At 45.4% G+C, this 24724-nt stretch overlaps 1 protein-coding gene across 3 annotated transcripts in view; it reads right to left on the bottom strand.

Annotated features, from left to right (window-relative positions):
* Nucleotides 1–24724, bottom strand: part of Dpp6 (dipeptidyl peptidase like 6) — an 831812-nt gene that overhangs the window by 610612 nt on the left and 196476 nt on the right. The window contains exon 1 of one of the 3 annotated variants that reach the window (XM_060374075.1): nucleotides 4068–4674. The exons of the other annotated variants lie outside the window; for them this stretch is intronic. Coding sequence (XP_060230058.1) covers nucleotides 4068–4292 — 225 coding nt within the window. The 5' untranslated portion in view covers nucleotides 4293–4674. Of the gene's footprint in view, nucleotides 1–4067; nucleotides 4675–24724 lie in introns of those variants that run through there. 3 annotated transcript variants of the gene reach the window in all.

The raw sequence follows: 24724 nt of genomic DNA on the forward strand, positions 1-24724 counted from the left end.
AACCTCACCAAAATCAAAATAACCGCCCCCCACGGGTATGCCCAGTGGCCTGTCTCCCCAGTGATTCCAGACTCTATCAACATAGCAATTGTGATTAACCATGACACCACCCAAAGACACCATGTGTGGACCTGCACAGATGCCAGGACAGCACAGGTCACTGGTCACAAACAGCGTCAGAGTGACTTCACTTGGGCGGCTTCTTTGTTCATCACCAGACTCTTAACATTAGAGCAGGAGTGTTCGTTCTGTGCAGACTTTGTTAGGTTTTTATCTGGGTGAGTCTTTGTAGATAACTTAAGTTTTGTGGGAGTTACCTTTTCTCAGTAATGCACACGCATGTTTGTTTTACTTAATTTAAAAAAGGAGTCTATGAAAGAGAGAGAAAGAGAGAGAGAGAGAGAGAGAAAGAGAAAGGGGAACTGGGGGAGCAGTGTTTCTGTGGAGGAAAGAGAAGAGCATCGGTGTTATTCCTCTCTACCTTGTGTGAGGCAGTATCTCACATTGTTTGCCACAGCGCGCACCAGGATGGCTGGGCCACAAGCTCGCTTCGGGGGATTCTCCTGACTCCACTTTCTATCCCTCTATAGGACCACTGAGGTTATAGGCAGGTACTCTACCGTGGGTTCAGGAGATTCGAACCCAGGACTTGGTGCTCACTGAGCTTTCTCCTAGTCTTCATGGGTGTTTGTGCACATATTTATGAACTTTTTAAAATTTTCCTTTCCTGGGTCCAAGGACAAGATATGTAAACTCTAGTTTGTTTTAAACCTACATCATTTACCAGCATCAGATGACAAGGACTGGGAAGCTGTTTTTGTTTATTTGTTGTTGTTGTTGTTGTTATTTGTCAACTAGACATAAGCTCAGGTTATCTGGGACAAACAACACCAACTGAGGAAATCTGTCCAACAGATTGGACTGTAGGCTATTCTGTGGGACATTTTCTAGATAAAAGATTGATGTAGGAGGATCCAGCATAAATGGTGATGCCACCCACTGGCCATGGCCCTGGGGTATGTAAGAAGCAGGTTAAGCAAGCCAATGCAAAGTGTTACTCCATGGCCTCTGCTTCAGTTTCTGGCTCCAGGTTCCTGCTCCGACTTTCCTCAGTGACCTGAGAGTTGTAAAGGTAAATAAACCCTTTCTTCCCCAAAGTGGTTTTGGTCAGTGTTTTTTTTTTCTCAGCGACAGAAAGCAAGCTACGACACTGCATACTGCAACAGCTCTGCCTGACTGGCAGAACACAGACTCGTGATGAGGTCACCAGTCTTGCGTTCAGACTGCTCACGCAGACATACTGATGTGAGTATGAGCTCATGGAAAGAGGTTGTTTGGCACCATGGACAGCTCCAGAGTGCTGGGGTTCCTAAAGGTCCATTAGAAAAGAGTTACACACACACACACACACACACACACACACACACACACACCCACCCACACACACACACACACACACACACCAAGTGTGCTCTTGAGCAAAACAAAGTGGTCCAAACCAGTCACGTATTGTCTGCTTTCCACTTGATTAAAAAAAAAAAAGATAACAGTGGATTCTTCAGTCTTGTGTCTAGCAGTTTTTAAACCCAAGGACTTTATCAGTTACCTTTTATTGCAAGCAAACTGTAGTCTCTGTTCTTGGAAGACAAATGGTTTGAATCATGCTTCTGTCTTTTGGTAAATGTTTTGTCAATTTAAAGAAATGGAAGTTTTAGAATTGAGGCTACATTTAGTGCTGTGTCTTTGGTTCAGCTCTACATTGAAACTTAATGCTTCTCTGCATACACAGGAAGTAAATAAATTGGTGCTGTAAGCACATATAGGAAGGAAGAAGGTTAGTATGTAAACAAACATGTTCACCACTCACATGGCTGCTTTTGTTGATTTTGCGGGAAGAACAGCTAAAATCTACTCATTTGTTATGAATCCCCCACATGACAGTAAATCTCCTGATGAACACACCCCCCCATGCTTCTTCATCTCTCTCGACTGCTATTTTGTAGAAAAAGTATATGCTTATTGTGGCCCAATAATGGAAAAATATACACACCACAGTATACTAAACACATTTAATCCACTGTGCATGGGGGGGCGAGGTGCATGAAACACATTTCTGCATTTTTCAGGACACAAACACAGTGCCCGAACTTGATGCATCCGAGTTAGAGAAAGCCACCCTTCACAACTCCCTTGGTGGATGTCACACTTCTGAATTGCTCTCCCTGCTCTGCTGCTGACCCAAACTGTGGCTTTTCTGAGAGGAAGTTCCAGCTATGCATCAAAATGGAAAGAGAGCAATGCATGCTCTCAGCTAGGGTCATAAACAAACAAGCTGACCCAATCCAGATGGGCGGAGATCAGCTGGTGCTCCAGGTCCTGCCTATGCTTTCTGCTAGCGACATCTAGAGCCTGCTCAGCAGAGCAAAATCATTCCAGACCTATAATCCAAAGCTTTTAAGCCAGATTTGTGTGTGTGTGTGTGTGTTGTGTGTCTTTCTTGCCTACATTGCAACCCAGTTAGGTCCCCAGGATACTAAGTAAATAACAGAAATTTTAAGAAGTCTTAATTGCTTGATAATCTCCTCAAGAATTCTAGTTCTTTGAACCAGATGTCAAAAGAATTTGTTCCTTTTCCTCAAGTCTGGCCCACTGGAGTGAGGGACATTAGGCTTGTGATATCTTTTTCTAGCCAGAGTAATCTGGAAATGACCAGAAAGAAAACGCATGGTGTATTCTTGTCGGTGGCCAACTCCTGTCACCTCTGTGGCAGTCCCTAGGTCATCACAAAACAAAGCAAACCCCACTATTAACAGTAGCATAGCCTCACTGTTTTTTGTAATTAAGACCCCCGCCCCTTGTGGGAGCACTGTCCCTCCATGCACACCTCTTGCACCACAAATTACTAAACACCGAAGTCTTGTTACTTAGCTCATGGCCACACCTACTGTCCCCTTTGGGGCAATGGGGTAATGGGATGCCCTGAAAGGGTGAAGGAGACCAAGAGGCTTGTGCAAAGATCCAGCTACAAGACTACACTGCAAAGGGTTCCCGGTGACTCCCCAAACGCCACACACCTGCCCCTAAGGGCTGCACCAGCCAAGCCCAGACCAGCCTGCCCGAGAGCTCTCCTGGGTGTTGTCTCCTTTCCTTGGGACTAGAAGGGCTCAGGAAAAGCTTCCCCTCCCTGACCGTCCTAGTGGCACCGACCTGCTGAAAGGGATCGGTGTAAGACCTTCAACCCATCCCGGGAGTCACTGGTGCCCTGAAAGAGTCCTTGATTACTATACTAGGGTGATATGCAAATTCAATCTTGGAAGCCCAGACTTCCAGCCTCGAGAGCAAGAGACCACTCTGAGAACTTCTTATGGAAGGAGCACGGTCTAACCAGAGTTGCTGGAACTGAGGCTTGCAGCCCAAATTAGCATGCCTGGTGAAAGCTGTATTGGGTCTGGGTCAGAGGCCAGGGCTCTGAAGCTACGACTTTTTTTTTTTTTAATTTTTTTATTTTTCCTGGAAAGGAGCACCACAGGTATAATCTTTGGGTGTAGAGAGAGAAGGTGTCTGGGGACAGTGAAAGGGGGAAAGGGAGCAAAGTGAAGAGGAGAGGAGGGCCGCTTTGGATAGTTGCAGTGACAAGTACTAAGGAAGAGAAAAGGAAGCTGGACTAGCTGTTCTCTGAGCCCCAAAGCAGGAAAATAAACATAAAACACAACTCCAAGCATACACAGATCTAATTCCCTCCTTGGGAACCACAGAAGGCTGCGGTTACAAACAGACATCCACGCATCTAGCGAATTCCAAGCATAGTCCACATCCCAGCAGGCGCAGCTCCAAACCCTTCCTGCTCTAGCCACCAACTCCTCGCCACCACCGCAGAGACCTGCTCCGGACCACGGTGACTGAGATGAGCCAAGGAGAGTGTCTGAGCACGCTCCGGCACAGCAGGGAGAAGGCAAGGAGAGGCGCAGGAGACCCAGAGACCCCCCAGGAGTCGCCAGGCCCAAGCATCCCGCCGAAGCCCCCCCCCCATCCCTCCGCCACCCACCCACCACGATGCTCTCTCTTACGTCCTCCTCGTCACAGTCGCTCCGCGCCTGGTACTGGAACCGGGGCCGGCCACCTGCACCGCCGCGCTCCCGGGGCACCACCGCCTGCGCCTGCGGCCCGAGGGGCTTCGGGCCCGCGTCCTCCTCCGGCCCCTGGCCACCCAGGAGGCGACTGGCCTCCGGGGGCGCCGGGAAGGAGCGCGAGGTGTTGATCTTGCCCGTGAACCTTTGGTACAGCGAAGCCATGGGCCGCCGCCGCGCGCTGGCACACTGATTTGGATGCTTCGGGAAAAAAAAAAAATTCCTTTCTCTCGGTCTCTCTTCCCTCTCCCCACCCCCTCCAGCAGAAAAGAGAGAAGGGGGAAAAAAGGAGGCGGAGGGGAAAGAAGAAAGGCGAGCCTGGCCGCTCCGCGCCACTCGCGAGTCGCCTGGGTGCCGAGCGACTCTGCCTGGCTCAGCTTCTCCGCCCCCTCCCCGGCGGCGCGGAAGCCAGGGGTCGGAGTGATCGCTTTCTCTTTCTGCTTGGCTTTTTTTTTTTTTTCAAGTCCTCACCAAGGCCACGTTCGGCCTCACCAAAGAGATGGAAGGAAGGCAAGATACCAGAAGCACACCAAGGGAGGGGACATATCTAGGCCCCATTATTTGGCACCACCTAGAGACCAGCTCATCTTCTGGTCCCCGCCCCGGCCCCTTGCAGCTCCTCCTTTCTCTCCTCAGCGGGGTACCCAGCTCCCGTAGTAGACACGACACCTGGGGAGTTCCAGGCCCAGGGAGGTGGAGGTGGATGAGGGATGCGGGAGGATTCTCAGGACCCCGGTTGGGGCATGGATTGGGGTTCAGGGCTGGGGCACTCCTAGCTCGGCGGGAGGCTGTGTCCCAGTGAGAGCGGACAGCTCTACAAAAGGCCAGAGCTGAGCAAGGAAACCAAACCCTAACTGCGGTGGAATCCAGGGACTTGGGGGTCAGGGCTCCCATTTGCATCCGCTTTGGGTGGTGGCACACGGCTGCCCTCCCTTAGCTCACAGGGACGCCCACCAATGTTGTTCTTCTGGCTTTGGTTAACTTTGACAAAGACCCTGGGGGTAGGCGTGCTTTGCAGCTGCAGGGCATAAGAGCTGTAGGGAGAAAGGCGGGCCTGTCAGGAGCAGGCCGGGGGAGGCACCTGTTCCCGGACCCACCGCCCACCTTCTTTCCATCACCTAGGACTGGAAAAAAAAAAAAAATTCATTTTCTTCTGATCTTCTTCAGAAGGGAAGGGCAAGTCTAGAACAGGAGACAGGACTCCTGGGCAGGCCTAGTGCAAGCCTCAAGAGCAAGGCTTTCCAGGGTATGTCTGGCTCCAGCCTGCCTGTCTATGTGCAAATACAGGGAGAAGCTAAAGCGCTTGGAGGTCAGCAACCTTTCTAAACCTTGTTCCACCCCAATCTGGTACTGAGTTGCCGGGGGAAGGGGGAGCCACTTTGACCCCAAAGGCTGAGTAGCACACAGGGCTTCCAAAAACAAACTCATTTTGGTACATTCGAACGTGCTCGAGTGCCCTCGTGTGGAGAAATGCTCAAACTGTGTCTGATTGCTGGTCTAGACCATGGCTGGCAGCTCTCCCTACTTCCTTCCTCTATTCCTCTCTGTAGGCTTCTAGAACCCTTGGTATTTTTTTCTTTTTTCTGTCGGAGGGGGGAGGCGATGGGCCCTCTCACCCCAAGCACCAGCATCGCTATATGGGTTGGAACTTTGGAGAGACTCACAGGAATTCTGGCACCTGCCCGGGGTATCAGCTGTCCCCTCCCACCATGAGACCGGGACCTCCCACCCAGTGGTGCTCCACGAGTCTCCCCAGTTTCCCTGTGGACACTGAGAGTTTTAAATATAGGGAGGCAGCTACCCAGAAGGCCTGGCTGGCAGAGTCCAGTCCTCCCTGGTCCCAGCGGAGGGCCCTACAGAGCCCCCAGCGTAGCGGAAGCTGTGCTCTTTGCAACAACCTGTGGTTGCTGTTGTAATCACCTGCCATTCCTTCCAGCCTTTCTCTCCCAAGCTCTCGATGCAGAGGTTGGTTTTCTGTTTTTGTTTTTGTTTTTTTGTCGGGAGTCCTATGCTCCACAGCTGTTGGGTCCACTGTGAGAAAACGGCTACTAAAGCCTATTAGAACCATTTCCCTTGATGAGGGAAATAAGATGTTGAAGCCACATTCCAATCGCTGCGGGGCTCGTTTTTTGGGAGGTCACTGAGAGTCTGGGGTGGGAGAGCTTTGCCCACCGTGCCTGCCGCTCAGACAACACACCGAATGATTGTAAGGACATACAACTAAGAAGGGCCAGTCCCTGTTTCATGAGTCTGGCTCTCAGCCGATCATGTGGAAGGCTGCATGACTGGCCACTTGAAAGACAGGCCCTGCCTTTCAGGGGTTCACCTCCACTGCAGCCAAGAATTCTGACGTTATTTCCTGTGGATGCCCCTTGTGTCTTCCTTATTCTACATGAAGGCCATGTGTGCAGCTCCACACAAGCAGTAATCACTCTGTACATACGGTTAACTTACGCAAAACGTAGACATCACATAGGCTATCATGTCCAATACTTTCTAGAGTTGTTAACCATTGTAAATTAGTGATAGATTTTTTTTTAAAAGAACTATTTTTCACTGTTTGTAATTATGTGTTTCTGCATCAGTATGTCCACGTGAGTGAGGTGACCTCAGAGACCAGAGGTGTCAGATCCCCTGGAACTAGACTTATAGGCCACTGTGAGCTGCCTGACATGTTGCCTGAATCTGAACTCAGGTCCTCTTGAAGAGTGTTATGTGCGGATAGCAGGTGAGCCATGTCTGTAGCCCCAAAACAGAATCATTCATTTAATGACGGATTCAGTAAGTTAATAGAAAAGGCGTATGTGTCTTTACATTCAAGACCTACTTTCTCTGGTGAGTCTAAGCATTCAACTTAAAGTTTGGTCAACCTTTAAAATTCAGATTAAGTTGTTCTGAAAATAAAAATTATTACCGTTCACACATACTGTAAAACAAAAATCTGTAAGGACTCAAACAATCTGGGAAAAAATTAAGGTAGAATTTTCCATCTGGAGAGGCAAATCTGGAGCACGAATAGGAATAGGAGAAACAGAGAGGGGGAGGGGGAGGCAGCAAAGAGGCAGAGCCTGGCCAGGCTGGCTTGGAAGAGACAGAGGTCAGGGAGCCGGGCAGAGCCGCACGTGTGCCAAATATCCCTCAAAGCTCTCTGATGGAGGCACACAGCCAAGCGGAGCGCATGGCCACAGTGAGCACAAAGCCCCCAGGACCACCCTGAGGGATGATTTTGACTGTGAAGCCATGAGCTCGCGGCGACACACCTGCAGGGCCAGACTTCCCCTAAACCCAGGCTCACGGATTGCAGATTTAATGATTTACATTTAATGACTGTGGCACTGAATAATGCCCTGGGCAAGACTGAGCAGGTTCGTACTGTACGGTGAGGGAGGCAGTGCGAATTTGGAGAACTGTTGCTTGTGACGCGTAGTTAACCAAGTCTGGCCTCTGGAAACCCCTCCCCAACAACGTAAAACATGAGACACCCTGAGGGAGAATAAAGCCGGGGCCTTCCAGCCAGATCTTAGTGTCTTGGGAGGGAACCTAAGCACCCTGGCTCAACTTGGCTTTGGATATCTTATTTGCGAAATAAAGACTACAGGGCAGTTGAGACGCCTCAGCAGGTACACAGGTGTATTTGCCCTCCCACAGCCCGCACAGTAGGAGGGAACGGATTCTTGCAGGTTGTGCCATGGAACACACACACACACACACACACACACACACCCCTAGAAAACTCTTAAATAACCAGGGGAAAAGTTGGGACAAACTTTTCTGCCTAGAGGGGCAAATGTGGGGCTTCAGCTGTACTGGAGGGAATGTGTGGAGCTTATTTGTGGCTGGTTCCCGTCAGGACTTGCACTCCTCATTACTGTATAAAACCAGTGCTCCCTTGCTCACTTCTCTGTGCCTTCTGACTGTGTCTGTGTATGCTGTTCCCAGCAACCAATTTATAAGCAAATAAGAGAAATCATGGAGTCTGGAGAATGGGACAGGGTATTTTTAAACTGACAGCAAAGGAATGTTGAAAGACTTTTACCTTTCCTGACTAACTAATATTAGAGATACAAAATGGCCACCTTAGCACAACCTGAAGAAAGATCATTCCTGAAGAATTAGGCATCTGTATCTTTTAGATAATAGCACTTCGACCTTTTATAAATGGGATTAATGAAACAAACATCTGGATATTCACAAAAAAAAATCGTGTTAAAACATAAATAAGAAGCATGCTCTTAGCTCTGAATAATGCCCCTACTGACATGCTGTTTGTCTGGTTTTGCAAGATGACTACCAAGGAAGGGCTGGGCTGTAGGCTCTGCACAGGTTTCAAACAGGGACTGCACAGCACAGGCATATACACAGCCACACAAAGGAACTGGTAAACTCAGAATAAGCTTAAAGGTAAAGTGGGATTTTATTTTCAACTATCCAACATATTTAAATATTAACATGTTTTTTTAAAAAAAACATTTATTTTTAACTCAATAAAAACTTGCTATAAGATCAGTAAAGTTTTAATCTCCTATCCTCACTTTTTTCTGCATTGTAGTAGTGCTTTCTTCAACTCCCCACTTTTGGAGAGGAGGGGTTTGTGGAGAAAGAAAGAAACCTCAACACAGTCGAACACACAGAACTCAAATTGTAACTCAGTTATTTCTGGCCTTGTGATTCGTCTTTGAGTTAAGCCACCATTTCCATATTCAAACTCATGACAGTCTGGGATATTATTTAGCGAATATCCTCTCACCCACAAGAGTTTCAGGACTATGACCCTTGCCTGTCCCTCTGACTGTGTGACTGACTTTGACCAGGACCATGAGCACAGCACCATGTAGGCAAACTCCTGGTGGACACCTATGTCACTGACTGACCTCTGAACCATAAGGATACATGCCTCCTGTTGGCTGCTGCCATTCGGACCAGGACCTAATTCCTGGGCTGTGGCCACGCCATGCAGTTGGAAGCACAGAGCAAAGGAATCTAGTTTAGCCTAGTGTGGACCAGCAAACCCCAGTTCATTAGTACAAAATGAAGTCTTGGGTAACTTTGTATATAATCAGCTGCATTCATTCAGGAGTAATTTGTTACACAACATGCCATGATTGATAGCTAACAAAACAAACAAACAAAAATCAAAAAAGCCAGGTCTGTGCATGGAAAGGGTATATGCCTAGTAACACTGCATTTCAATTCTTTTCTCAGAAAGTACCTGACTGTCTATGTGCTGTTTGTGCTGTGTTGTGAAGTAGAGATGCTGAACTAAACCAAATCTGCAGTCATGCAGACCAGCCAACACATCTCACATGCATCAGATAAATTCTACACATGAGCATACTTTCTTGGACTTCCCTACCAATGGAGAGATGCAGCATCCCCCACTGCTTACAGCTAGAACATCGCTGGTCTTACCAAAGGATGACTTTATCAGGAGATGATTGCCAGAGACTTCTGAGTTACAGGTGGGTTCTCTACAAAGTCTGACTTTTTATAGTGTGGTCATTAGACAGCATTTTCAACCCGCTGAGGATTGAGGGGAATTGCATCAGCCTCCATGGGGGACATGTTGGGAGTGTAGATGTTATAGCTATGCTCATTCTAGACCTGTCCAAACAGGGAACTGGGACTGGGAGATTGAGATCTGTACCAACACACCTCTCTTCGACTTCCTGGTGCTCCCTCAGGGGTGAGAACTGCTAGCCTCAGAATAACACACCTGGGCCGTTCTCTACTTGGGACCAAGACATGCTGAGAGAGTTTGGAAGTTCTACATTTCCAAGAAAAGACCCATACTTTTAGAGGATCCAGTAAGGATTCTCTTGGTGGGGGAGGGGGAGAGAATTATATTTATTTAGTGTGTGTGTGTGTGTGCATGCCTGTGGAGGTCAGATGACAACTTGCAGGAGCTGGTGCTCTCCTCCCACCCATGGATTGAACTCAGGTCATTAGGCCAGCAAGTGCCTTCAATCACTGAACCATCTATCCAGCCCAGAGAGAGGAACTTTTAAGAATCCCCAAAACAGGAGACCCTTCCTCATTGACATGGGGTTAGCTTCACAGCTCATTAAGAGATCCTAAAATGAAGAACATGTCTGGATGCTGTCTGTCCTTGAGCTGACCCGTTCTCTGGAGTGAAAGAGAAGATTCCATTTCTCTTGGTGCCTTTCTCAAGAGACATTTTGACATTGTGTTTTAAAAACAAAGAGCCTCTTCCATCCTGCCAAAATGCATACAATTTGGCAGAGAGCTCTGCAGAACTAAAAAGGCGGGTGGGGCAGGGGAGCCTCACTTTCAAAAACTGATTCCATTAAGAAGCCCTCAGCACCTTTGCTTTGGCCTTGCTGCTTAGGTAGCGCAATAAAGAAAACCTGTCCTTAATTAAAAACCAATAAATGTAATAAACATGTTTAAGTTGAAAACCGACTTCTATGAACTTAATTTTCCTGAACCTGCTCCTTTAAAGTCCATTAAAATGTTCACTATAAAATCCATATTATTATATTTTTCACCATCACTTAAGATCCACCCCCAAATTCCTACGGCACATAGCTACAGGTTGTAAAATGGACTGGTGTCATCCGGGATAGCTCAGAATTGCAGAGCGCATTGCGTGGACAGAGGCGGTATCCAATACGCATATGTAAATACTCCTGGGTGTGAGCTAGTAGCGAAGCATAGTGTGTTGCCTGTGATCATGTCCTCCCAAGTAAAAGCAAAGGCTGTCAGCACACAGCCTGACTCAAGCACACATGGGTGTGTCTGAAAGGATCGACGGTGGCTTCTGTAATGAAAACTGATTCTATTAGGAACAATGAAACCAAAATGGAAGCTGCCCATTTCTTCTTTAGAATTCAATCCCTGTGGACTGCAACCCCATCCACTCCACTCCGCCCGCTGCTCAACAGCTTCCTCCTCACAAAGGTTAAAACTGATTTGTCTGTACAGCTAATTGCATTTCAAATCACAGTAATTTGGAACGCCAAAAAGTAATTCCCCTTACAATGACTTATATTTATATTTTGCTTGACAGGTAAACAGAAGTTGCCTGTTGGCTAAATAAATCCATTAGTTGTGTAAGCCCGCAGTCTGAACAGCTCTTTTCCTCACTTAGAGATGGCAGCAAGTGGATCTACTTTCCACTACAACAGGCTGAGGTGGGTCCCATTTGTTCGATGCCTCTTGATTTGAGTCCCTGACAGGCCCTATTACAGTCTTCACAGCATCCCAGCCATAATCACTACCATTACATCTCTTTATAACTCAACAATACTCAAATTGCATCATTTATACAGAGCCTTTTTCAGCTCTGTGGGGAAAGTTGGATAAATTAATGCTTGCAAGGACTTTGGAGGATTTCTCAGCCTTCTTGGGGTGAAAGCGGCAGCAGTTTGAAGGGCTCTGGTTCCATTCAGTTAAGTTCAACTCCAAACGAGGTGGAAATAAGTGGTTGTGACATCAGAGGATGCTTGGTTTCCTATTAGAGACAGTCAAATCATTAAGCATCTTCCTTGAGCAGGCAATTTATCTCTGTAACATAAAATTATCAAATTCAAAATAAACACTGTGGGATAGAACACAGAGGTTATATCAGAATTCTAAGTCAAAGCACAAAAGTACCAACAAGCTGAATAGACAGACACATAACTTCTGATGGCCTGTTGACACAGCCCCAGACACCTGAATGACAGAAAGAGCTAGGCTAACACTCTAGCCAGTTATCATCACACCTGGGCTGTATTAAGTCGGCAAATTAGAAAGTAACTCCCGGCCCCAAACTCAGCAAGTAGCTCCTGACCTCCTGGGAAGGCAGCCTGCAGGGAGTTCTCCACGGAGTAAAACAGCCACTTAAGATGATGGCATTTCAGATGTGCGGAGCATCCCACGAAACAAGCCGCACTCAGCCTTGGTTTTCATCCTGAATGAAAGTGGACTGATGCATTGTCTAAAATCAATTGACGTGGCTACCAGAGGAGGCTCAAGGAAGACACCCTACTCTTCTACATCACATGCTGCCTTGCTCACTTTTAAAATGTCTTAAATGTGTTTGCAAGTGTGGCGGCTATTCTTGGATGTCAACTTCACGACATCTGGAATTAACTAAAACACAAGGAGCTGAGTACACCTGTGTGTGAGGGGGTTCTTAATTAAATCATTTAATACATTATATATAATATATAATAGTATATTATAACATACATCATATAATTATATACTATATTATATACTATGTTATAATATATTATACATATATAATATATTATGTGTGTGTGTGTGTGTGTTCATTCTGTAAGTTCTATTTCTCTAGAGAACCATGACTAGTACAGAACGCCAGTGTGTATGTGTGTGTGTGTATACATGAGTGCATATGACCATGGCAGCCAGAAGACGGTGCCAGACCCCTTAGAACTGAAGTTTCAAGGAGCTGTGAGTCCTGTGATATGGATTCTGGGAAATGAACCAGGGTCTTCTGGAAGATCAGCAAGTGCTCTTAACTGCTGAGCTCACTCTCTGGCCCATTGTTCTCAGTTTTTGAAAGAACTATACTCATCACCATGATCAGCATCCTCCAAAGAAGGAGGTTAGAGAAGCCTTTGGCTGCCCTCTCCCCATGCAGATCCTTCGGATTCTGGTTCATTAGAATGTCCTCTTTCTGGTCTCGGTCAGACCTATGTTCCCATAATGGACATGTTCTAGAAAGATCACACCTATGGCTCACCGGCCCTAGATTTGCAGTGTACAGTATGCTCTGGAAAGCTGTGGGGACAGTGATGTGCCATTGGATGGCTACTTTGAAGCAAACCAAACCTTTCTGTTTTGCTTTTCAAAATCAATGGTGTGAAAATGTTCCTGTGAACACAGCTCACACAGTCATCCCTCAATATTGGCAGCTACCCATTGGCCACCTGTATGCTTTCGTGTCTGTCCACCAAGCAAAATGTCTATTCTTGAGTTAAGGTATAGCCCCATCTTACATAAGAGAACTAATTTCCTAGGCAGATTTTATAAATGGTTTTTCTTTCCTGGAAAAACAGGGGGTAGTTTCTTTCTCAGACACCCTACTCATTCTCTCATCTGCTCCTGTCTTTCTGTCTCCGAGCATGTCTGTGTGAGGGTGTGATTCTCAGAGCACCGCAGCCATGCAAACCTCAAGCTCCAAGTTGCTGACCTAAAGCCAGGGCATTCTCCACCCAGCACAGAGGATCTGGATCTGAAACTCTGGATTAGGCACCATCACTTGAGCTTCTGGCTCATTGCAGGCTTGGCTCAGGCCTGGGCTTTTTCATTCAGACCGTGAGGATGGTAAGAGGGTCCTAGTGCTGTCATCCACTTGAGATCTTCAGATCTCACATAAGGGAAGGGGCGAAAGTGAAGACTTACTGAACCTTCCAGAAAATACGATGGTCACATGTAATCTTCCAAGACAAATCACTAGTCTTTTCCCCTGAATTTAGGTTGTCAATATCCTTGATTCTGGGGAAAATGCCTCTTATTTAAGGACTTTCTCTTGGTTTGAGTAAATTTCCTCAACTGCAGTACATGGAAGAAACTTTCCTTTCAGTGATGAAAAGCCTCTTGCATATTCTAAGGGACAGGGACAAGGCTTGGGGATTTGCCAGCACAGGGCTGATGAAGCACAGAGGAGTGCCAATCCTGGACAGGCCAGAGGGCAGAGGGAGGGCCAAATGACTGAGAACACCATGGCCTTAACAACTTCTCTGTACTCACGGGGGATAACAACTCCTGGATCTCATCAGAGAAGTTTTTGTGCAGTGGTTGGCAGTTAACACAGGAACTCACAACTAGTCAGTGTCTAGAGAGTAATCTATAGAAAACTCTATAGAGTGCTCAGCAACAAATGGGACATATATAACAGTCCCCTTCCCCCAAAGGCTCACAGAGGAAGAAGGAGTGAAAAGAGTGTATTAGTCAGAGTTCTGGAAGGGCCTGAGTAAACCGTGCCTTCCAGACATGGCAGACAGGAGCTCTGCAATCATGAGCTCACATGGCTTTTGTCTGCATGAGACCTGCATGAGGCTAAGCCAACATCCTAGCATGGAGGACGGAGGAATTCAGATGCCCCCACCTGTGATTTAGGAGCTCTCAACAGTTGGTGGTGTTTTTGCAGGTAGGGGTCACTTTTCTCTAATGCTGTGTCCCCTGGTAGGCCGACTGTCATATCATTTACCCCTCTGTTGCTGAGATAAAACACCACAACTAGAAGTAATTTAAGGAAGGAGGAGTTTAGTGGGGTTGGTCCAGAGTGTTAGGCGTCCATCATGGAGGAGAGGCATGGCAAAAGGGAGTCATGTTTGGCAGCAGGAATAGGAGGCTGAGAGCTCATATCTTGAACAAAAGCATAAAGTAGAGAAAGCACAACAGAAGTAGGTGGTTTTAACTCTCAAAGCCCATTCTCAACGACTTACTTTCTTCAGTGGCTGCACCACCTAAAATTCCCCAAACAGCGCAATCAACTGGCGATCGTGTGCTCAAAGGCTCAAGACTACTCAGGACATTTCTTATTTAAACCACTACAACCAAGCTCTAGTGTGGCAGTTCTCGACCTGTGGGTTGAGACTCCTCTGGGTCAAATGATCCTTGTCACATGGGTCACCTAAGATCACCTGCATATCAGATATATTATGATTCATAACAGTAGCAAAATTACATGTACGATGTAGCAATGAAAATAATTTTATGTTTGGGGTTCATCACAACATGAGAGATTGTATTCAGGGGTCACAGCATTAGGAAAGTTGAGAACCACTGCTTTAGTGAATGGCTCTGCACCCAGAGCCATTATATGGGAAGCAGAAATTAGAATCAGTGGGTTCTATGAAAATAGAGGACAGGGAGTTAGAAAGCATAAGACATAGTGGGTGGCTCTGGAAGAGTTAGGGTAGGCATTTGAGGTATCTAGGGTGAATATTATCAAAATGCACTGGATACAAGAATGGACTTCTACAAACAGTTAATAAAATATATGTAAAAAGTAAAACTCTAACATTTATCAGCACCCGGGCTTTTCAGACATGTAAGTCCTATGCCCCAAAGAGGCTTATATGATGTAAACCCTGACATGGTGTCATAAAAGCTGATTTGAAATGCAGTACAATCAGGCATGTCCAACCTGTGGACTCATGGACTCATGAATACATACCCCTAGACAGCTATGCATGTAGCCCAGGATACTTGTAAGCCACAGAGTCATGCTGGAGTGACTAAAGGTTGGACACCTTTGCCATGTCGAGACTGCTGAGAGCCACAAGAAGATGGCACAGTCTTGAAATGTCCTGCCAGCAAACAGCAGGCAGGCTAGGCAGCCTTTCAAACACCTGTTATCTGAATGAGTATCCAAACAATGGAAAAATCCCAGTTTGACTATCCCGGTTTAGACTATCACACCTAGTGTATCTGGGAAGAAACTGTTTTTAACACATCTATGTGCTTTTATTATTTCCCAAATAGTGCTTCATTTTGGAATTGCTCGAGGGAGAGGAAGCAGGAGTTGATGTTTAAGGTCTTTGCTTTGAACGTGAATTTTACCCCTTATTTCATATTTGTTGGCCTTGATTATTGCCTTAAGGTGCCAAGCCACAAAGCAAAGTGAACAGGCACAGGCTGTGTTTCACAGACCCTCCAGAGAGTCTGGGGTTGGAAAAGGACAGTAGGAAAGATGGGTTATAGGATCCAAGCCTGTGTCCTGCAGCTTTCTATGGCTGCTGGACCTGTGTGTTATTTGTTCTTTTCATTCACCCTATGAAGAATATGAGGCGGGGGGGGGGAGATAAATCCATCTCCCACATTCTCACAGTCTCTTCTCTTTTCTCTCCTTCCCCCGTGCTCCTTCCTGCCCCAACTCTACCAGCAGCCTCTCTTGGGATAGCATCCCTCCCATTACAATCCAACATCAAATGCACACACCATTCTCTCATCTTTCATGTCGATGTCCCTCTAATGAACTCAATCATCTATGAAAAGCAACCAAACACACGCAGAAGAAATAAATCTGCAGGAGTCACCTGAATGTACCAGCCCCAGAACAAGGAGTATGTCTGAGCTGGATGCTACCACTTGAGGGTGCTGTAGGAGTTCAGAAGTGCAAGTCCATTCAGCCCGAGAGCCCCAAGTGCCTAAGGGCTCCCCCTTCCTTCAGACCACTCGTGTCTGTGCCCAGCTGGCCCCTGGGAAATAATGCAGTCTGGTAGACTGGTTCATACCAAAAGAAAGCCTGCCTGTTGATAAGTGTTTGCGTGCTTTGATAAGTATTAAATCAAGTCACTGCATGAACCAATCCCCCCCTTCCTGTTTCTTGAATAATCAGGAGTTCAGGAGAGGAAGAGGGCTCATCAATCCTTACTGTCTCATCATGGTGCTCTGTGAATGACTTATACAGCTGGGTTCATGTGCACAGAACTTTGTAACTCAAAATGGTCTCAAGCAGTTTTGTATCCACTGGGACATTGGTAGTTGGGATACAGAGTTGGCTAGAGGCTAGAGGAAGTGGGGGAAGCAGTGAGGTCTCTGCTGGAGGTAAAGATATTCTTAAATTAAAACAAGCTTATTTGGCTTGTATTTGCTTTCCTTGTTATAGATTAAATTTTTAAAACAGAACAAAAAACAAGCAAATAAAAACAGCCGAGGGGAGAGTTGGATGTGGATGTGGGGAGAGATTATGGGGAGAGCTGAAAGGCCGAGAAAATGGTAAATAAGTTCAGGACCATGGAGAGCGACCTGGAGTGCCACATTTACAGCCCGACTTCTTGCAGAGAGTGCATTTTCAGAATCTGGAAAAGCTTATTGATTCATTTTGGAAAAAAACAACACACACACACAAACAGATTTACAACTCATTTTCAAGCTGTTTTAAAAATATGTACCATCTCCTATGAACTGGGAACAAACAGGGAAGCTGGATGTTAAAAGATGCAGAGCCGTCAAAAGGAAGAAACTTATACAGATGAACAAAAGCAGACTGGGGGGGGGCAGCTTTATCATTGTACATCTTTCATATGCCCTCTTATTTAGCAACTTTAATGCTCCTCTGTTGAAGGTGCTAGAACGTGGGGTTCCCACCCGCTTCCCTCTGAGTGGAGCAGTGAACTGGAAAAATCTCCACACATTGCTCTAACTTTTCTTCTGTGATGAGCCTCCCTGGAAATACATAACAGGAAGCTGGACAACTGAACTTCCAGGTGATGTAATGATAGTCTTATCTGAAGTGCTGCTCACAACACCCCATTAATTCTTAAATTAATTTGTCTAGTGTATATAATTAATTTGTCTTATGTATATAATGAATTCTAGTCATTTTCGCACCATTGCCTTCTCCCATCCTCTTCTACTGGAGTTATCCTTTTCCTCAAGAAGCCCCATTGTACTTTCATGTCCGTGTGTGTGTGTGTGTGTATGAGAGAGGGAGAGAGAGGGAGTGAGCCACTGAGATTAAGTAGAGTTGCTTGTGTAAGCATGGGTAGCACGTTATTTACTGGCACATGGGCCAGTTACCAATGGCTACACCACTGAGGAAGTACACCCCTCCTACAACAGCCATGAGCTGCCAAGAGTCCTCCAGCAAGGCATAATTGCGTGAATTCTAAGGAAATCCACTGGTCTTGTGAATCCTTTAGCATGTCTCAAAATTCAGTGTTATTTAGCTTTTACTAATGGTTTGTTTCAGTCATGAGATTCATGTTCTTGACCATTTCCTGTGGCTTTTTATGTTCTACGGCTTTCTAGCAAACATTATATTCGAGTAAAGCCCACACCTGTAATGTACAGAGCAGAAAGTCAAATGGGAAGAAAGATGCTCGTGCCACACTGGTCTCCCAGCAGCCTTCGCTGAGGCAACGGGATGGAGATGGCCTCTAGAGACTGTGCAGAATGGGGTTACTGAGTGACACTGAGGCAGCAGCGAAAGGTACCCTCTCCACACAGCATCTTTCGGAAGTGGTGTGCTCCACATCACTGGGAGGACTTGTTAACTCTGGAACTGGCCTGTAATCCAGGAGTGAAGCTTTCCTCCGAGGAAGACTCCTGCCATCTGCCTCCCTGTTCCTGGCCAGGAAATAGCCAGGTGCCTGGGGCCCAGATGTGAAGAACAAATACTTGCTAAATGAGGTTCTTAGGTTGTAACCACAGAAGCCCATAGCTCATGAAGCCAAGTCTGGGTTGAGCCCATGTGTAAGAACTGAAGCCAGGGTGATAGTCTCCCTCTGAATTTGCTGCCATGTGTTTCATATGAGGTAAGATTGGCTGGCTTCTTAATACCTTTGACTCCTAGGCTTAATATCAAAGGCAAATAGTTTCCATATCAATCAATCTAAACTCTGTTATGATAACATGGATTATCAAGCGAGATTCTGCCATGAGACCTTGATTCAGCAAGGAAAAGTACCGGGCACACAAGTGGGGTGGTCACTGAGCCCTCCTGTGCATCTCAACCTCCAGGTTGAAAATATTCTGACTCCTTTTCAAGATTAATAAGGCAAATAGAGAAAGAGTTTTCCTTTAGGATTTAAAAATATTTTACTGGTAAAGCCATCCATCTCCAGGAAGCTAAGTGTCAGAGAAACTAATATTGTACAATGTCACTTATTATAGGACAAAAACCCTGCTGGTTGTTTATCTTCCCGGAATAGATTATTGCTGATGCTACTGAAAAGAAGGTAGAAAAATAATTTTTACACATTTGGAATTATTTCTTACAGGCATGTGTATAGTGAATATATTTTATAGGGTCTTCTTTGTCATGATATGGACTATTCTTTATTCTGGGAGTCTGCCATGCTGTGTGCTTCTTTGCACACCTTCAAATCAGTCCTTTGCATACCTAGGTAGAGGGAGTTATTGATTACTTATACTATTCAGTCACTTATTTATTCATCTGTGACGCCATTTTGGTGACCAAGAGTTACTATTAACTTCAGCATCACTGATCCTGCAAAAACACCCCATAAATATTTACTTGAAGGACTCTCTCTCTCTCTCTCTCTCTCTCAATCTCTCTCTCTCAACCTCTGAGATATATCTGTGGCTCCAGTTGAGAATTTTAGGGCCCTGGCAAAATGTTCTGGGAGTCTTCACCATTGCTGCTGCACCATGACTGATACAGGGAACCCTTAAAATCAGTGTGTTAGAGAAAGCATATCCACAAACAATGCACAAACTGAAATCTCTTCCCATTGTACCTTCCACATCACAATCTAGCTGCTGCCTCTCTGGCTCCTGTGCAGGCCAAGGAGGCCATCTTTCTACCTCTCCCAGGGCTTTTTTCCCCTAGCTTATTCACTGACTTTTTGATGGATGTGGCTTTCCCTTGGGTGCAGGGATTTTCAAATGTCTGCATCAAGACTGAAACTAACCCTGCACAGGGAAGACAAAGACCCAACAGAATCTTATTCCAAGTCTTTAATATTATTCACAAAATGAATTGCTTCTCGATTTGTTTTCTGTTTGTCTTGGGATATGATTGCTACTGTGGCTGCAGATCGCTGGGCATTCTCACCTGTAACATGCCTGCTAGGACCCTAGACCCTAGGAGCTTTCAGCTGCTCCCTGGAGGGTATGAATGAATGGCATGGCCAATATGATGACATGCTTCTATCACACATTGTCTTACTATGTATAATTGGTCTTCTGTGGACACTGAAATGACCATGCATATAATAATTCTGTTCAGAAATATTATATTCTGGGGGAAAAAAACAAATCTTGCCAGGGGTGGCAAAATATCCAGTGCCATCTGTCATTTTCTATTTTGCTCCCTCAGTAAGGATCAAAGTGATGCCTAGGGTATGAGGTCCACGTGAGCCATTTGAACTAAGCTCTTTCTACGTCTCAGTTGCCCATGAAAAACAGGAGCCAGAGTCGGACCAGTTCACAGAGAGAAGAATGAAAAATCGCAGCTCACAGCCTCAAAGGTGCTGGAGGCAAGACATCTGAACTCAATTTATTTATTTTTACCACTGGCGAAAAAATTTCAGTGCCAGAGAGATAGCCCAGCAGGTCAAAGTGCTTGCCATGAAGTCCTGATGACCGAATCCAGTCCCTAAAATCCATATTTTAAAAGCCAGATATAGTGGCATACACCTATATTCCAAAATTCCTACAGCAAGTTTGGAGGCAGAGTGGAGAGTTTCCAAAAGCTTAAGTGCCAATTAGCTTGTAGTATGTAGAGCGACAGAAACAAAGCAAGAGATGCTCCAGATGGGGAGATGGATGGCTCAGTGACTACTTGTATAACTCTAGTACCAGGGAATTCAACTTCTGGCCTCTGCAGGTACCTGTACACACCCTCTCTCAAACACACACACAATAATAAATGCAAGGGGATGGAAAGATGGCTTAGCAGTTAAGGGTATTTGCTTCTCTTTCAGAGGACCAGGGTTTGGCTCTCAGCACCCACAGAGAAGCTCAAAACTATCCAACCTCTAGTTCCAGGGTACCCAGTGCCCTCTTAGACATCCACAGCATTAGGTGTTCATGTGGCGCAATTACATACGTTCAGGCAAAACACTCATACACATACAATTTAAAAATATATTACATATATTTATATAAAATATATGTAATATTATATGTAATATGTAAGTATATATCATATATTTAATATATAAGTATGTGTGTGTGTGTGTTTGTTTGTTTAAAGCAACCAGGTAGGAGATGAAAGCTAACTCCCAAAGTAGCCCATGGCACCTGCATCCTCAGTAATATAGTTTTAAAATTATAAAGTATAAATTTAAAAACTAGTAATATAGTTTTAAATTTTATGATAAAATAAAAAGTGATTAAGCATATGTCAGAAAGCCTTTAAAGAGTACGCACTTAACACATGATGATTGGAGGAGCATCACCCTCTGTGTCTATCTGCAGAGCTATCAGGGATTGCATGCTGCAGATATGAAAGGTGCAACTGGCATCAATGTGGCCTCGACCCAATAGACATGACTTATGGACATGATCTCTATATATCCTGCCGAGATGAGATTTTAAATCTTTCGGTCTGTTGTCTCTGCTGGAAATCTTTGTTTCCTGATACTTTCACGCACCTCACACAGTCTTTCTAGGTAGCTGAAGTGAACTGGTGCCTTTCAGGATGAAGTGTGATATGCAATTATTGAATCCGTACATACGGATGGAATTCCCATACAAGAAGCTGGATGTCTTCATTCCCAGGCTTACCACCACAATTACAAGAAATTCCCACAAAGGAAACACCAAACAAATGTTTTTTGGTTTTTGGGATTGTGTGTGTGTGTATACGCACATGCTCTGATATGGGACAGGAAGGAAAGAGAGTAATTAGTCATTTAAGGAAGCCATCACTTCAGGATGTGTCAGTGGTTCATTATCTGTAAATGAATGAAAGGGTCCACATAATTTTGGTGTTTACTTTGAGACAGGGTCTTTATATATAGTCCTGGCTTTCCTGGAATTTGCTATGTAGATCAGGCTGGCCTCTAACACACAGAGGTATGCCCGCCTCTGCCTCCCAAGTGCTGGTACTAATGCCTAGCCCAATCCATACTATTTAACAAGGAAAGCCAAGGTCATTATTGTCATAGTATTATCACTACACAGAAGAGGTGAGAGATTACAGAGAGTGACCTGTACATTGTACTTACTTTTAAGCCTAAAAGTGAATTTGTTTCAGGAGCACACTGTGATTACTTTATAAGGGAGGCTGTCTCCTCTGTCACTCTCAAAATATCCATTGTCTACCATACCTAATGATTGTCTGGAAGCTATGTCTCCCAAAAGCAAGGCTAAGGACTCCTTAAGAAACAAGATCTCAGGACAGACAAAGCCATAAAACCTATGAGCACAGAGAGGTTGCTGGGTTATGGGATGATCAGGATGGAGGGAAGGATGCTGTAGTGAGAGTCCAGTTTGGGGAAGGCTTCCTCTCTCTACTCAACCTGGCTAGAATGAGTCAAAGAGTTAGAAGATAACTCTCTCCCTTCTTTTCAGATAAGTCACTGTGGCCTTTGGCTAGGTCAATGATACAGGGAAAAGAACTGAAAATGGCATAGCTGAATGGAACGCCATACACCCGTGAGCAGCAGAGGTAGCTCAGGAGGTACATACAATGATGGCTTGTTGGTCCTTTGCTGGTTCCAAGATGCCAGATCACGTCAGGGTGGGATTACATCATAGAGATGGTTGGTGTAAGAGTGGATGAATGACTGCAGAAGCAAGAAGGGAAAAGGAAGAGGTCTTACTTCTCCTTTGCTCTGAATAAAACCATGAGTAAAAGCAACTTGGGGAAGAAAGAGTTTATTTGGCTTACACATCTCTGGCCACAGCCCATCACTGACGAACGCCAAGTCAGGAACCTAGAGGCAGGAACGGAAACAGAGGCGGTAGAGGAGGAGTGCTCCTTATTGGCTTGTTTCCATGTCTTTCTCAGCATGCTTTTTGAGACCACAAAGGACCACCACACAACCCACGGTGGACCAGGCTTTCCCACATCAACCATGAATCAAGAAAATGTCCCACAGACTTGCCTACAGGATAATGTGATGGGAGGATTTTCTCAACTGTGGCTTCCTATTCCGGGTGAGTCTAGGTTATGCCAAGTTGGAAAACAAACAGACGAACAAACAAACAAACAAAAAAGAACAACTAACCAACACAGGGATTTAAGATGTGTTATGTCGTCCATATTGTACCATGAATAGTATAAACAAAGAGAGAAGGGTGCTACACAGTGGGGCCACATATGTAAAGACCCAATAAAAACTACACCTCAACTTAGACCAAAATTAGCTGAAAGATAGACTGCTGATCACACACACACACACACACACACACACACACACACACACACTGGAAGGAAGGACAGAGGGAGTGGGATATGGGGGTTTGAATGAGAAATGTCCCAGTAGGCTCAGGCATTTGAACATTTGGTCCCCAGTAGATGGCGCTGTTTGTGATGGTTTGGAAGCTGCTTGCTGGGGGAAGAATGTCACTGGGAGTGAGTGGACTTTGAGAGTGCCTAGCCTCATCTTCCAGTTCTCTTCTCTCTCTCTGCTTGTGCTTATGGTCGAAGGTGCGATCTCAGTTTCCTGCTCCATCTGCTGCCGTGCCTCCCTGCCATGATGGTCTAATCCTTCCAGAACTGTAAGCTAAAGCAAACTCTCCCATACGCTGCTTTGGGTCATGGAGTTTTATCTCAGCAACAGAAAAATTACTACTGCAGAGGTTCACTGTGAATTTGCTTCAGGGGCCTGTGCACCTCCTCCTGCATAGAGGTGGAATAAGGGTTTTCCGGGGGGTCAGACAGTCTCTACTTCCCCTTTCTCCATGACTTTGAACAATCTCACAGCTTCTGGAACTTCCATTCCCTCAGAACATTGCAACAGCTCAATACATGAGATTCTTTCATGCTCCCAGCTGCATGGGATCCACCATCAGGAACCGAACCCCTTCCTTGCTTTCAGAGCTATGTCCAGGTACATCTCAGATTTTTAGAGAAAAATAATGGACTGTGAAATTTGGGGGGAAGAAACCCATTCATCTTGACAACAGGTATGGGATAAAAGCCTTCATTGTTTGGCTGCTTACAGAACCATAATTTAACACGGCCATAAATCCCAGGATCAGAATCACATAACCACAAAGTTCCACAGTTATCAGGAACTGTCCATGCACATCACCAGGGTGGGGCTGTCCTGTTTGTGTCTCTACAAACATGTTTACAAATGACTCTGCATTTATCAGTCTCATCCACATAGCAAAGAGATCCAGAAACACGCTCTAAGACGTATTAAGAAGTATCTGCTCATCTGAAAGAGTGCTTGCTTTTGTTTGCATGGCAATGTGCACCAAGTAAAAAAAAGTGCTGTGTGTCAGGGCTGCCAGTACACAGGAAATCCTGTGTAGTTTTCAAAGATAAAACAAACAAATGAACAGATCTATGGTCACAAATGGGTATTTCTTTGCTAGAAACTCATCAACTGAGGAATGCAAGCTAGTGTTGGTTTAGCATGTAGAAGAATTCAAGGATAAAAACATAACTGCCCCAAACACCTGTGAAGATGGCAGGGCAGAGGTGCAAGGCTAGGCCTTCACAGGGAAGACTTAGAGTCTGGCAGTGAAGGCTAACAGGGCAGCCAGCATGAAAGCAGCTTGAATTTAAATACGAATACTGGTTTCCTAAAAGGCCTTGAGTAGACTAGGTATGATCTTCTTCATACAGAGATGAGGAAACCGGGTCAGAATACAAGATGTTCTTCCCAGTAAATTTCAGTACAGAGGGACAAAATAAGGAACAGGGGAGGGGGGAGAGTGACAGAGAGAACACTCAAAAACAAACAAATATTCCGGTATCCAAGTGTTCTGGGATAAAGGAAAGGATGAAAGGCATTTATATATGTAGAAAGATTCCATAGAGCAACAAGTAATGTGAGAGACAAGGGGCTCCAGAGAGAAAACCCCAAAGTCTTTCCCTATCCCCTGAAGGTTATTAGGAATAATGAGTCATTGAAATAGGAAAATCCTCACCACAGGAAACACAGAGGCTAACTGTGATATTGGCGCTCAGCTTAGGAAGGCCTGGAACTCAGGAATGCACATGGCACAGGAGAGTGTGATCACTG

This window comes from Meriones unguiculatus, chromosome 21 (assembly GCF_030254825.1).
Source record: "Meriones unguiculatus strain TT.TT164.6M chromosome 21, Bangor_MerUng_6.1, whole genome shotgun sequence".
Classification (NCBI taxonomy): Eukaryota; Metazoa; Chordata; class Mammalia; order Rodentia; family Muridae; genus Meriones; species Meriones unguiculatus.